General features: G+C 39.5%; 1 protein-coding gene across 3 annotated transcripts in view; it reads right to left on the bottom strand.

Annotated features, from left to right (window-relative positions):
* LOC119653831 (protein ultraspiracle) overlaps positions 1-16,502 on the bottom strand; it is a 214,683-nt gene that overhangs the window by 39,356 nt on the left and 158,825 nt on the right. Inside the window, exon 2 of one of the 3 annotated variants that reach the window (XM_038058873.1) lies at positions 13,078-13,335. The exons of 1 other annotated variant lie outside the window; for it this stretch is intronic. In XM_038058873.1, the coding sequence (XP_037914801.1) occupies positions 13,078-13,159 (82 nt within the window). In that variant the 5' untranslated portion in view covers positions 13,160-13,335. Of the gene's footprint in view, positions 1-13,077; positions 13,351-16,502 lie in introns of those variants that run through there. One more of the 3 variants, XM_038058874.1, reaches the window with a different exon arrangement.

Here is a 16,502-nt window from a genome sequence, read left to right as displayed (position 1 = left end):
GGCTTGCAATAAATATTTCTCCCAACTAAAGAAATCAAGGCAGATAATGAGAGACACGCGAATGACTTGCTTTTATTGGGAAGATAATGAAAACAATTCCTTTTAATGACGATTAATGTATCTCGCTTGATATGCTACCAGAATGCTATTTGGACAAGAAGGCGTAATGCTAATTAAAATAAATTGTGTTTAGTAACGTCGGCAGAGATGTGTTTTCTCACTTATTTTCGCATCTTTTTCAAATTTCAGCTCATTTAATTTGTTTCAGTGTCACGCAATGGCTATAAAAATAGACCATTAATAGCGGGAGGAATATATTTTATGATATTATTCGGACGACTTACATTCTTTGAGAAATAAAAACTTGATGATGAGGAAGGAGCCACATTTCACCAAATTATTTCCAGCACAAATACAACCACCGCTGGGAAAAAACACTTCATCCTAAAAATCCCCTCAATTACTTCTAGAATGGATTGATACGGTCCATCCAGAGTTTCGTACTTTTAATTGTTCTTTCCAAAAAAGGTGAATGTCTAATCCTTGGACCACAGTTCTTCGACTACAAATACCATCAGAAGGTCAATACCATACTTGGGATTTATCCGGCAAAACATCAAGGGAAACAATCGTGTTAATGAAGTCCCAACTGTCCTTAAGCCCACAAGTCCTCCATCCTCCAGTCTAGCATCATTAACAGGCAATAAACCAAATGCTTTAATTGCAAACTTTTATGCTAAAGAAAACTCTCTTGCATCTGACTTAATTGATTTTCCGTTATTAAAATGTCTGATGGCCAGTGGGTGGATTACCCTGGATACAGCGGGTGCAACCTTGACCTAAACTCCAGTTTTTCCATTTTCTCTCCAGTGTCGTTTTCTTCATCCACCTCACACCTCATACCATCACCTTTGAAATTTGCTGAGCCATCTTTAGGAATGAACGTGCAAGGAAAATGTTTTATTTATGCGGACAGCCTTGACTATCCACTCATCCCATTATCTCTCAGGCACCACATTGTAGTGTGTGCAACACACACACGTCGCCGTACTGTCAGCTGAAGAGGAATAGGGGATGGTGGTGATAACGTATGTTATGTGTGGGCATGTCGGCTGAACCTCAATGACGTGTTTCCCCGACAAGGTCGCAACATTTCGGGTAAATGGAGAACTGCTAAATGGCTGACTTCGCAATACAATATCGTATCGTAGGTGGTGAATTGGAATTTATGGTGGTTCAGATGGGGGTGGATGTCAATAGAATACAGCCTCTGAATGAGGAGTGTTTTTCAGTTGGAGTAAACAAAACGTGTTTTGATGGATTGAGTCAATAGCAATATTGACTGGAAAGTACTTAAGAATTACTTAAGGCTCCGAAACCCGAGATGTTATTTGGTATTAGGAAATTTTGGTGGTCGGGAGATTGGGGTAATAGTCAAAGTTATTATCTTATCGTCTAACAAATACTTAGAATTATAAGAGCTCTTTTGTTTCCAATCCTCTATAGAAACAAAATACAAAAACACTTCTATCGATGACTACATCTGGAGGTTAAGAACGCAAAAATAGCGCGAGCGTGAAAATGATGCAGGAGTAGCCGACAAAATATAAGACTGAATGGATTACAATTTGCAACAAGCGAATAGTTTTCTGAATTAAAGAAAGAAAGGCGGATAAAAAAAGACCTACCTCATGCTAACCATAATGAGAATCAAACAGAACGACGATCTGACACTTCGGATTAAAATCCACTTGAGAAGGACCCCTTCAAAAACTGAACGTGGACAACATCTACCCAAACGTCAGTGTAGCTAGTAATGAGGCACTCCGACGTGCGTGTGAATAAGGAGGACGTCCCTTCATCTGTTGTCAAGGGTTACACTTCGGAAGGAACTTCAGCAGATTTTAACAAGAGTGCAGATGCTGTTCAAAAAGGACAGGAGAAAAGTATAGCTGAACAAGAGACCTCTGACAGAAAGCTCAAAATCTCTAAACTACAGCACGCCAAAACAGATACATTAACACCACACCTCGTGAAGGCACAATTCTCGAAAAAGGCACACTGCAAGAACCAAAAAGCAGGAGCACTGCTTACCGTACCTGGAAAAATAAAGAGAATCCGAACTTCAATCAATTTGAAGACATGCTGAAAGAAACGGTGGAAGTACCCAGCGTGAAAGCTACGGTTGAAGCAGTTCCCTCCAACTACAAATTTCTAGCATAGTCCAAACAGAATGTGAAAAAGCGCAGAAATTCTTATCAGAGTTGACTGGACATTGGCAAGAGTACGTGTTATATTAGAAGTGCTTTAGGGACCATATAGAAAGGGTCAAAACATACATATTCACTGCAGTGATTTGGGCCACAAGAGAAAACTATGCTTCCCTACTCCCGAATGCTATCTTTGCACCCAAACAGCCCAACATATCACCTATGCGGGTCTGGTGGAGGCGATGTATAAAAATTTCACAGTAATACTCACTGCTTAAAAATCATTCAAGCGAATAAGCACACAAGTAAAATAGCTAATTGACCCTGGATAAAATTGGTTTTAATAAAAGAAGACGAAACAGTAACTAAGAGTGTACATTACAACAAGGTCAACAATGGAATATGAACAGACGAATCTTAATCTGACAGATCAGTCTTTTAGCTGCCGCCATCCAGACAAAAATCCGTGGTAAGCGGCAGGCGCAACTGGACGCATGGATTTTTGCATACTAAGTTACCATTTCACAAAACAGTGAATGCTTTCGAGCGGTAAATGCCCCAGTATGGAAACGGCAGATGCCGAATTAGATATCCCTAATTACTAATGCGAAGCGAAAGCTGCTGCCTTTATTTTGATGAATAAACTATGGTAGATTGGAAATGTGAAAGGATCGAATAGAAAAAGAATCGTCAGAAGGAAGAATAAAGACTAAAAACTAAGACCACCGAAAATGCAATAACGGCTTCCAAGTGATAGAACGATTCTTCAAGAGACCAAAGCCTAACAACGTAATGGTTGGGGAGTTAGAGCACTGGTCTCGCTCGATCTCCTTGCCCTGAGTTCGAATCCCAGTCATTGTAGATGTTTGTGTTCGTCTTATGTTTGTCCTGCTGCTGTGAAACTGAAGCACAGCCTCATTGTGTGGATGCCCTATACTCCACAAATGAGTGAACAGCAGATAAATTCTCTCAACGAACTACACACATATAATTTCATGCAGCTATCGATCCAGTCATCAGTCATCAGCTCAACTAGCCGAAATAGATGAGCGTATATAAAGCATTTACTGTCACATTGCAAACCTTCCCTCCCTTCCATGCACCTAATGCAATCTAATTTCACTGAGGCCTTTGACTTTTTACAGCATAGCATTTTACTGATTCCGTTTATTTTAAATTCCTAGTTTTACTATTCTATCTCTGAAGTATAAACTAATAAATTTAACGTTTTTGGTATTCATTTTTAAGGTTTTGTGTAAAACAAAACCTTATTAAAATCGATTCAATGTCTGTCTGTCTGTCTGTCACACGCATTTTTCTCCAAAACAGCTAAACCGATCCGAACGAAATTTGGTGGACAGATGGAAACTATGGAATTCCAAGCATACAGCGAGTGGCATAAATTTAGGTGGAATTTAAAGGGGGGCTCTCCATACATGCAAAGAGGGGATTCAAAAAATTTTTTCACCGGATAAAGTTGTGTAGGGTATCAAATGAAAGGTCTTGGTTTGTACTTTCCGAAACTGATATTAGTTTTGGCATAAATTGCAAAGTGCGTGAGTAAGGAGTCAAAATGTACGCATTTGAAGTGAGACAGGACTCATTTTCGGAAACTACCCAACCCAAAAATCCGAAAAAAATCAGGGTGGTGCGCCTAAATGAAATCTAGGCCTCAAAATATGTCCCATTCCGATATCTGCTCAAATAAACTTACTAATAGTATATTACTACTTTTTAGAAATTTACCGAAAAACCCCCCTTAAATTCATCTTAGGACTTCCGAACTTTGCACCAGAATAGAGGACAATATTTCGCACATACGTGCTAAATTTCGTGAAAATCTGGCAATTGACGCCAAAGTTATAGCAGTTTAAACTTAGCAATTTCGCGCGAATTTACTGCTTCCAAAGCCATGCAAATCAGATGCTGACGTCATAATTACCCGGAATAATTGACATTCGCGTGGAATATTAAAATCGCATTTATGAAGAATCTATTTATCCGCAGCCCTTTTTAAGGTTTTGTGTAAAACACTTATGTGAAATCTAATCTTCAAGAGATGTCCCATTCCGGTATCTGCTCAAAAAATTTACTAATAGTATATTATCAACTTTTAGAAATAGACTAAAAAACTCCCCTTAAGCTCATCCTAGGTGTACCAAATTTTGTACCGGCACAGAGGACAGTCTCGTGCATACACATGCCGAGTTCCATGAAAATCCAACTATTAGTGTCAAAGTTATAGAAGTTCAAACTTATCAATTTCGTGCTAATTAACAGCATCCTAAGCCACACAAATAAGATACTGACGTCATAATTAATGAGAATAATTGAAATTCGAGTGAAATATTAAAATTCCATTCAAGAAGAATCTAATTCTCCCTAGCCCTTTTTTTATATTTGATGTTGGTTAAATTGTTGGCATTTGCTAATAATATTAAACTGAGAGCGTGAAGTGCATGAAGTTGACCGTTATCAAAAGATTTATTTAAATTGCTTTCTAGAAAATAGAGGGCAATGGAATTTTTAACTATATTACACGGAGCTGTCGTGCACTCGTCGCTCCTCACATCTTTTTCTTTTTCTTCGGCCTTCAGTTCACAAGCGGGGTCGGCTCGTGGTGATCTTTTTCGTCATTTTATTTTATCAAATGCCTGATCAAGATGTAATCGTGAGGCCTTTAAATCCCCATCCAGCGTATCAAGCCACCATTGTTTTGGCCGGCTTTTTGGTTGCTTCCCATTGCTTTCGATGTTCTGCCCACTACTAGTTGTTGAATTCTCGTTAGCGTGAGTTACGTGACCACACCATCGAAAACGCCTCTCTTGCAGTTTTTCCACAATCGATGCAAACCCATATCGATGGGGGATATTCTCATTTCAAACGTAATCAAAACGTGTCACGCCACCAGTGCAATGCAATATCTTCGTCCCCATTACCGCAAGATGCCGTTCATTGTCCTTTATAGTCGGCCAACACTCAGAACTATAGAGAGCGGCAGACGGACGAAATTGCAGTAAATTTTAGATTTGGGACGTGCGCTGATACGTCGATCACAAAGAACACCAGTTGGGGAATGCCACTTCATCCAGGTTGTATTAATGCGTGAAACAATTTCATTACGCAGTTCTCCATTGGCTGATAGCATTGACTCGATATATTTAAATCGCTGAGTTCTGGCAATGGCAGTAACCTGCCCTTCGAGATATTTAAATCGCTCTGTTCTGGCAATGGCAGTAACCTGCCCAGAACTGAGCGATTTCAATATCTCGGGGCAATGCTATAAGCCAATGGAAAACTACGTTATGCTCCTCACATAGGGAAGCACAAAACCTTTTATACCTGAAGCGTCAAGCTTCCGGTTTCCCGACTTGTTAAGTATTAATTCGCGTTATGCTTTCCGCTGCTAGAATTTACTTGTATTTTACTTAACTTGTTATACTATTGCTGGCACTATAGGCAACTAGATGGATGGTAAAGACATTGAATAGTTGAATATAATGTGATCCATGAATATATGCCGTGCGCTAATGAAATTTCATAAAGGTCATCCTGTGTAGGCGGCAGATCTAGGCTAGTATAAACCGAAATATCCATCAAGTGCTTTAAGCGGCAAATTGAACGAGAATGTATTGAGGCAGTTTCCGGTTTCTTGACTTGTTAATAAAAATAACGTGTGCATATCCTGATTCTTCCTTCCTTCCTTTTAAAATATGCAAAATGGAACTCCCCCGCCCCTTCCAGAAACAATCATCCTAAGTATGTACATGTCCTCAATGTGTACATATGCTCCACAGATTCCGAAGTAAACTACAACTTACCTTGCGCTTAAATACGAGGCTGATATATTCATTAACAAGAGTCTTACCTGGAATAGAAAACGAAAAATTTGAATATTTCTTAAATATTTTAATTGGTTGTAAGAATTATTTTAAAAGCTTTAAAAAATAGTGTGACCAGTATTGGTTCAAGACGATATTGCTAATTTAGTATTGAAGTCTAATTTAGCTATCATTAGACATATCTTATTCCTCAAAAATCAGAGTATATCTAACATTCGTTTAAACTTCTTGTATTGAGTATGTTTTTCCCGTTTGATGAAAGAACGCTAAATTTAATTTAATTTAAATATGAAGCATCATCTTCAACGTCGTAACAACCGGTATCTGATCTAAACTTGCCTTAGTAAGGAGCTGAAGATATTCCGGATTTATGCCATGGTTCTGGTCGATATCATCACTCCCCCTGAGGCACATCTTTTTTTTCGAGCATAGATATTGCCCGTCGTCGTAGTGTAGACACCTCCTGTAGGGGGCCGAAAAATCTTCGGACGATTCTTCTCTCAAACGCAACTAAGACTTCCGATTTTTCTTGCTAAGAACCCAATTCTCTCTCTTGATTATAATTTTATATATTAATAGCTTTGAGCCTATGGTGAAACCTTTCAAGAGGACGTTTTTGCAAACTGAAATAGGCTCTGTTGGCTGCCAATGCCGTATGCCGTATACGAATTTCATCGCCAAAGCTGTTACGGGTTCTGATTTCCGAAGGATGAAGCATTATTACAAGTAGCTTCGAAGAAAGCATTACAGAATAACAAATGCAATTCCCTTATACAGAAACATATTGCATGTTTCAATAAAATAAGTAGCATTACCCGCATATGCAACATATGCCAACACGGAAGTCTTGGCAAATGAAATGCGACGTTCCGAGAATGATAAGTTTTTCCAATTTAGAATATAAAGCAAATACACCGCTAAGGAGAAATTTTCTTAGCAGACACAGCAACCAACATTTTTAAAAAGGATCTACAAATCCACAAAATAGTGGAAGTTTTTGGGCAGTTCGCGCATTTGTAATAGTGAAGCTGAAGTGCTTAATTTCTATAAAAAATTTTTAATTCCAGCTGAAAAAATCTACATATATAAACTCCAGAATTTTTCTATATTTTTCTCTATTTTTGAAATTTGTAACTTAATATTATAAACAACTTCAGAGGTTATGGAAGAAAAGAAATTATTTTGGTGACTTTTTGAAAATTTCCACTTCTGAAAAAAATATCGCAAAACGTAAGTCAGATACGAGTGGAAGTTTTCTTTTATATGTGAAATAAAAAGCCTCATTTTTGCCCTGACCTTCAAAAGATAGATGTTTCTGTATGAAGACGTGTTTGACTCAGAAGATAAGAAGTAAATCTATTGACCGAAATTAGACTGTAACTATAGACAAGTCATTGACAGAAATCAAAGTAAGTAACCTACAGATCGAGTTCCTGTCACAATACCAAATATAAAAATACAAAACTAACTGTTGAAAAAAAACACCAACTTCATCTAATTCTGGTCATTAGTTTAACGCAACTAATTCGTCTGAGAAAAATGATAACACGCGCTTATTTTCTCATTGTCTTAATTCCATATATCAAATTAATACCTGTAACACGTACTCAGCAGTAAAACGATAGCTCTGTTCTCCCTCTTCACGTTTTTTAAGCAACTACCTCTGCCAAAACAATCGCTAGAAAATATCTAGCATTGATGGTGATCTTCCAAGTTCAAGTTGTTTACGGAATGTTGATATTATAAGCGCCATAAACTGATGTCGTTAACTCTTCTCCGATGTCAAATCGACCTTGGTACGACTACCATTAGCACTGCTTCCACATTCCCTCGAACACCACAGATCGCAAACAGTAGATCATCAATTCGTTTGTTTCAGAGTAACTTAATCAGGCATATGTGGCATAAATCAAACAATTTATCAATCCATTTATCTTTGAATAGATTAAACTTGTACCAAACCAATTTCGGCTAGTCCATCTCTCAATCAACTTCATTTCGCCTCATTACAAAAAGGTATCCGAATTTGATATTTTAGACGCCCACAGGAAATCGTCGAATCGATTGATTTGCAAGCTTACGACGTATTTGCGAGATAATCTAAGATAGCTCTCTATTAACCAAATAAGTTGTATTACTCTGCTAACTGAGATTTCAGGTGTCAAAAAACTATTTCAAGACCATGATGGCTCCGACCTGACTCACCTGTGGTTGGTTACCTAGTATAATTCTAGACGCGTATTTTTGTGGCGTAGTACGATATAAACAATAAAATATTGTATCTGACACTATGTGCTGATAATATTCAAATTACTCCAAAAAGATGGTTTGTTTTTTTTTCTTTTTCTTTGAGCAATGATTTTTATTATTCCACCTTTCAAGAACTTATGTGTTGATATTTGTTAGTTAAGTCAGAACTGGTAGCTGGAAACAGGAGTGAGCAATTTTGGAATGAAAAGTTTTTTGGTGGTTGGATTGAATGCCATTTAGTCTAGAGGACTTTACAAAGGTTGGAATTTAGAGAAGATGGAATGCTATGTCGACGATTTCAATTCATTCACCACGTCCTTGTCATATCATATTTTTAAATGATCTAGTGTAAGCAGGAAACATTAACAATTTGGCCTGCACAAATGTTTCCAGTTGATGTTTTCTGCATTTGGTTACACTACAAAATACTTCCACAAAATGACAAAATGTCTGAGTTGATATAAAACTGTCCAGTAAATCTAGTTTTCGCCAGAAGACCAAATTGGACGTAGTCATTTCGCAACAGAACAGGTGAACAACAATCCATTGATATAGAACGTATGCTTCCCAAAAAAATATTTGATAATTCAAAGATGATACCAACAAAAAAACAATCATATCTGTCGCCTACGGCCAAATCTTGTAAACAAACGCCATGACGAGGTCACTCATAACACGCTAAAATGCGGGCGGCATGACAATTTACACAGGTAGACTGAGGAAGAGAACCTAGTACTCTTCATCGCCCATCCGGTATTGTGGGGCTACAAAAGATATAATGAGCCCGCACAAACGGGGCTTTGAGTTCGCTTGATTTTTCAGTGATCGAATTTTGAATGACTTCGCTTCCAGCAAATGACTCACCGTGAGTACAGGCAAAGGTAGCAGAAACTACGGAGTACTTGACTAGGGTATCGCACGTAGTCAGGTTTGTGGGGGGAATTAACAACCATTTTCCGTGATGACCTTCGAATAAGCAGAGTGTGATCCATACTGGCACGGGTACGCGAAAAGTCGTAGTTGGCCGTGTATGAACATAGTTATCTAGTCAAAGGCTGTTATTTTCCTAATTGTATTGTTGCATGTGTTGTTCTTTGTTTTTTACCCCAGGTCAGACATAATAATAAAATTAACGATACGTCGAGAGTACATACACGTAAATTAACACTACAGAACTTCCGCGATTCTTTCTGATGTTCATTGCTTCAGATGTAAATCTGAGAGATCATTAAATTGTACAACGACATTAATGATATCACGGCAGAGCAAAGTATTTAGTCATTTAAGCAATTTATTACAGCAAACCTGTCTAAGATTGTTCTAGTCTATTACCCGCATACTCGTGGTTAGTATTACATATAATTTACTGACAATAAAATAGCTTGAGTTTTGTGGTAAAATGTTGCAAGCATACTTGGGAATAATGATTCTTTCACTTTTTCTTATAAACAAGGAACAATCATTTCTAGCAAATTGAGAAGACTAAGCACTTCAGCCAAGTCATAAGCGTCTAAAATCAGGAACGTGTTATTTTAAAGGGAATGAAAGAGGTAATATGATCGATCAATCAAGTAAACAGTGGATTAGCGATTTAACGTCCCAAATGTAAGGCACAATAAAACAACTTCATAGGAATGGCTTCTGCTCTTGTCGTTATTACTGTAGCGTTTGAGTTAAATCTTTGAACAGTCTTCCGAGCTGAGCCCTTATATCCAGATTGTCAATGCGAGCAGAAACTCTAAGAGTAATAGGAGGTTTACCGACAGCACCTTCCACAAACAAAAGTGATCTTTCAGCGGCAGACTGCTCAGCACTGAATATTTAATAAAATCAAGAACTTGCCTCAGCCAGTCACCACAACTGACAGTGTCGGTTCCCTTGCTTTAAAAACTACTACAGGCGCTCTGTACTCGATGCCGCTAACTTATAATAGCCACTCTAAACAGAGACTCGAGGTGGACAAGCCTGACGCTCCTTAGACCTTTTTTTCCAAAAAGAATACCGAGCCACAGAAGTCAATAATCAGCCAATGCATATCTGCATGTCAGATATTAATAATAATGGTTGTGGCGAGACAATCCAATTGGATCAGGACCTCCGTAAGGTACACTACAGGATTACAGTACCCTATAGAAGATGATGTGGTCATTATTGCGCTCGCCCGAGATTATTACCCTGATTTGACTCAGGTACTCATTCACAGCTGAGTCGACTGGTATCCGACGTCAAATCACGATAGAAATTCCACTATGGCCAGTGAGATTTGAACCGCGACCTTCCGTACGACAGCCTTGTGCTCCAACCACTCAGCTTTCCTTGCCAGATAAAAAATTAATCCTCGCTATAAATACTACAGATAGGTGCAGAGGAAAATGACAACTAAAAGGTTTTTCTCTAGGAGCATACCAGAAATCAGAACACAATCCAGCACCTATGGCCAAGAAATATTCGCAATTTGTCCCCTATGTGTTTGGGGTTTAAGAATGTATTCAAAATATACCCTCCGTATCGTAAAAGGCGACTAAATAATATAGTAATTTGCGGACTAGTAACCTGCGAATTCCGAAATCGTACTACAAAAACATCAACAATGCCTCGGTTGGATTATTCCTGTTGATTATGGCAAGGTGTGATTTCCGCTGGTATGCCTATATCGAACTCGAAAGTGACCATAATGGTCAGTTACTCTCGCTTGCATGTCGCTACTACATCTACTTGCAGGCGAACAGCGAGTCAGCGGGTGTCGTCAGCAGAAAAACTTCTTACTGCATGAACAACATGAGCTCTGCGAATATTGATGAACACTGCTTCGCCACCAAAAGTGTCTGTCTTCGGTGAGGAGAAACTTGTTGGTCACGTCCAGAAAGCCGCAAGATACTTCAATTTGCCATTGAAATTGTACATATAAAAATCAACGAAAATACAGCGGCGAAAACCTATTATTTTACATCAGCGGCTATACACCAATGTTCTACTTCCCTTGCTTATGGAATTGTGATAGTCGGGAGGAGGTCTTGGTATCACTCTACTTGCTGACATTCTGACTTCAGGATGGACACCTGGAGACTGTCTCATTGGAAATTCCTCAGATAACAGCTGAACAGGTTTTAGTCCGAGTCTCACTGCAGGGGATATCTAACATTTCAGAGACCGCAGGGGGATGGAGTAAGTTTGATCAAGTTATCGGCAGCAAACTCTCTTCCAATGGTATTTACATCAGACTCTAGAGAGGATATTCAAAATGCTCTTTAAAGTCCCTTGCTTGCAAAATGCAGCAAAAAGATATTGCCATCATGATGGAACACAAATTTGTCAAATATTAGAAAGTAATCGGCGAGCCTGCTAAAGGTATAAATACTGGCAGCCATACGAAGATAACCTGAAAAAGTATAAGTCGGCTATCAGCACTGACAGGAAATGAACTTGGCTGGTTCTGAAAATTAAAACCATCAACGATGCAGAAAGATTCTGGCCAAGGGATATAGGAGCCAATCCTTTCTTAAAAAGTCGGAAGGCTACTTACTGGACGAAGTCTTCTGATCAGCTCCTGGAGCTGCTAGCCCGGACACACTTCCACGACAGCAAGAACCCTGCATGAAGATTATGCAGCCCCAGTCGTTCGAGATTATCGAATCCGCAATCACTGAGAACAACCGTGTTTCCTCCAATCAGAAATAGCGACAGTTGTAGCTTGTACAGTGTCGAAAGCAAACAGGAGCTGCCACGAATCCCGGACCAGAGCTGTGACTACAGAGACGCCCCAGGGTTGTGCCATCTCCTCGGTCTTCTAGTTGATAGTGATGGATAAAATTCTACTCTGGGCAACTGTGGGCATTCCCAAAGGATTAGCATGTAAGTGAAGCTTCAAGGAGAATTTTGTTGTGGGGTTTCCAACCAAGGCATAGGTCCATACTTTGAGAAATTCACTTTTTGGTATATCTATCATTACCCCGACTATTTTCAATTAGTTTCTTGTGCGAGTTTCAGTGTGGTTGTCTTTGACCTCCATATTGTGAGTAAAAACCTTTTGTAAGCGCAGTGTGTAGATTATCGATTTTTGAATTGTGAAGCTGTAAATAGGGTGGTATAGATGCTGAGTCTGCACTCACTATATACGACGGATACACTAGAGGTTTCACATAGTTGAGCTCTACAGAGAAGACAACACAATCAATTTTAAACAATATACTACAGGAACTTGAAACTACGCCCATACACAAGTAAAGCACTTGGACCTTCATTCTGCCTTGGCTAGGACATATTGTTTGGACAGATGCAGTAACATTTTAAGTAAATAACAAGAACTCGATAAGGATAATATACATATATGGTTTCCATAGACACCTAGATAGGGTATAGCAGCTCAACAACACTTACATCCCATCTTTGTCGATTCTTGGCAATGTATTTCTTCAACTCCACCTACGATCTCCTAAGAAGTTCGCGCTGTTGGTGGTTGATCCACCCGGCGATCATTCTCACAATGCACTTGTTACCCTTTTTCAAATGTGTGAAAATATCGTGTTAAAACGCACGTTCAGATTTCCATTCTCGTAAATATGTTTGTAAATATTCCGATTTTTCTTCATTTTTCGATTCACATCAGACGGACTAGGCAAATTATATTTTGTCATAGCACATGAACGCATGCCAAACAAATCTGAAAATTTTCTTACACACGTAAACGACAAAACTCCCCATAGCGGTGAAGTCAGATTTTAAAAATATAATTAACACCTCACTATCCTGGAAAAGTAAACTAGAATAATCATTACCTGCAAAAGCTCGATTCCATTGCTTCCCTTGTGCCTGTATAAGGGCTTCAACGGACAACATGGGCTTCTCCTTTTTCAACATTTTGCGTTATCTAGCTAATGCACTTAAAAAAAATCGAACAATACTTTTTACACCATTTTACACTGATCACACTTCCACTGATCACTAAAAAGTCGAAAGTAAATGCTTCACGTAAGAGTCACATTTTTTATTCGATAAAGTAATTAAACAGGATTTTATTTATTGAAAAATAATTCCTAAAAAGATGCATAAATTGTCGGCATTTATTCAAACGTACACAAGTCTGAATACAACACTAACAAAAGCGCATATTGTACCAGCCACAAAAAGGACATTTAACCTATAATTGATTGTTTGCAAGATGGTTATTTTTTGCCCATAAGCGATGCTTCTTTTCAAAAGTCAGATTATATTTTTGATAAGAATGGTTAGCATGACACCTTCCGAGTTCTTGTAAATGTTGTCTTATGCAATTCGAGAAAAATAATATCTGGCTGGACACGGTCAAATTGTTGCCATTCCAGTTTTTGTTTATTTCCTGCGATTTCGGTGGAAAATGTCTTTCATTTTATTCTTTATACAGCAGAAATTTGATTCCTAAAAACAAGAAACAATACATCCCACAACAAAAAGCCATGAAGAGACATTTGCCATGGGAAAATGCTATCTCTGGTAATAAAGATTCAAAAATTTAGATGACAAGTCAGAAAGCTGGTTGTGGGGAATGATAGCAGCGACCTTCTGCATAGACTTGTATTATTGATAATGGCATTATTAAAATTGCGGGACAAAAAATATTCTGATGATGAAAAAAAAAACAAAAAATATCGAAATTACAAATTCAGATGAAACGCCTCAGAAGTTTGGGATACTAAAATGCAAGCCCACGAGTTCCCTAAAAAATAATCCGCCTCGAAATTTCTAATTTAATATACCATAGGAAACCATAAGATTATTCTCACAAATGTACAACCAAATAATTAGGAATTGTAGGTACTCAGGCTCTTAATTAAATCACAAACTTTTCAGCTCGACATAAATCATCACTAATTCCCATAACTTAGTGCTCACGTATATGTTCCTTCAATAGTTTCCTCTCAATTGATACTACACATGTTTGAATTTGAATAAGAATGTCATTAAAAAGTTAAACAATGATTGACAACGAGTGTCAAGATGTGTTAGTTGTTTCCATAAATTAACTTACACCTGTTAAGTTTATAATGCATTAAGATATATGAGAAGGTGGGCTTTAATAACTGTCTGTGTTCAAAAGACGCTTGAAAATTTCAGTGGAAGCTACTGTTTGAAACTAGTAGAAATTAGCAAATCACGCATCCTATGTATGATAGAGATGTTTATCTATAATGACGCAAACGAGAAAAATGGCACCCACCAGATAAAATGTAACGACTGACGAGTACAACTGATGAAAGATGGAAATGAAGTTGACGAAATAAAACGTTGAATTCAGCTTACAAATAGAGCTTTTACCCGGTCCTGCAAATTTCAAAAGCCAGTTGTATACGCAGGTGGTCAAAGGGTAGTATAGGTCCCGGGGCGAAACGTGGATTGGTACCCACGATGGAGCATAAAACCTGGGAAATTCTTGCTGAACCAACACCAACAGCTCTACTACCAAACCCTATCTCCACCTCCACGTGGTGACCGCTGGGAGCTCTTTCTTAACGAAAAGCTGCAGACGGAGAAGGATGAAGGCGAGTCTCCCGCGCCTAAAAACGGGACAAATTGTACCAACTGGTCCTCCAGGTTGGGGGTTGGGTAGGGCTGACAACCCTACACGGAAAACAACCGTTACGAAGCCACAACACGAGCCTCGGATAGGACGGATATTAAAATGACGGACCCGGCAACGACAAAGGAACAACGATTTGCGCATTTTCTCATGGAACGTGCGCTCCCTGTACAGAGATGAAGCTGATAAGCAGCTAGCCGATACCCTGTCCCAATATAGGGCTGATGTAACAGCGTTGCAAGAGATGCGATGGACAGGGACCGGTTTCCTGGAGAAGAGCCACTACACCATATATTATAGCGGCCATCCAGTAAACCATGTGCTCGGAGTAGGTTTCTTAGTCAGCCAAAAAATTAAACCTGCTGTTATCGGCTTTGAAAGTATAAGCGAACGGCTATGCACTCTGCGCTTGCGAGGCAAGTTTAGAAATATAAGCCTCATAAACGTTCACGCCCCTACAGAGGAGACTGCAGAGTCGGAGAAGGATACCTTCTACGAGGCAGTAGAAAGAGCCCTCGAAGCCTGTCCCAGATATGATATCAAAATCATACTTGGGGATTTCAACAGCCAAGTAGGGAAGGAGCCCGTATTCAGGCGATACGTTGGCTCCCATAGCTTATACGAAAAAACAAATGATAACGGACTGCGGACTATTCAATTAGCAGGGTCACACGAAATGGTTGTTGGAAGTACCTGGTTTGCGCGGAAAGCGGTCCACAAACATACGTGGGCCTCTCCAGACGGGACCACTTTCAACCAAATTGACCACGTGTTGATCGAACGCCGCCACCTCTCAGCCTTGATGAATGTCAGAACATATAGGGGGGCCAATATAGACTCGGATCACTATCTCGTTGGCATGGTGCTCCGAGCTCGAATAACAATACCACCTAGAATCCCCTCTGACAATCAGGTGAGAGTGAACACTGAAGCCATCCACAACACAACCCTCCGCGACACCTATAAGAGGGAAATGGATGCCGCAATAACCGCAGTCAATAGAGGACCTGGAGATGAAGCATCAACTAATGATCTTCACAACCACCTGAAGAACGTTATCATGGATACGGCCACAAATATACTTGGCCCCAGCTGCAAAAGGAGTCGGAACGGCTGGTTTGACGATGAATGTAAGCTAGCAACGGAACGGAAGAATGCCGCATACCGAGTAATGTTGCATTCTCAAAGAACGCGGGCACGCGCAGAGACTTATCACGAACTCCGTCGAGCGGAGAAGCGACTTCACAGACGGAAAAAGGAAGCCTGGGAGAACCAACAAGTCTGTGAACTAGAAAAGTACAGGGAGCAACCGCACCAGGCGCGGAAGTTTTACCAACAAGTCAGCAGGATGAAGCCTTATACACCTCGATGCTCATCCTGCCGAGACAAAGAGGGAAATCTGATGTCCGACAGAATGGGCATATTAGAGCGATGGGTTGAGTACTTTCATGAGCTACTGAACAACCAGAACATCGGCGAGTTGGAGGTCCCGCCAACTGAAGACGACGGACAAATACTGCCACCACCAAGTTTAGGAGAAACAGTCCGTGCAATTCATCGGCTAAAAAATCATAAGTCGCCAGGAGCCGATGGAATTACAGCCGAATTGGTTAAATATGGAGGCGACCAGTTACACCAAGTGGTTCA

Source organism: Hermetia illucens, chromosome 4, assembly GCF_905115235.1.
Source record: "Hermetia illucens chromosome 4, iHerIll2.2.curated.20191125, whole genome shotgun sequence".
NCBI classification, from domain to species: domain Eukaryota; kingdom Metazoa; phylum Arthropoda; class Insecta; order Diptera; family Stratiomyidae; genus Hermetia; species Hermetia illucens.
Note: the sequence above shows the minus strand (reverse complement) of the source record. Positions and strands in the feature narration are given on the sequence as shown.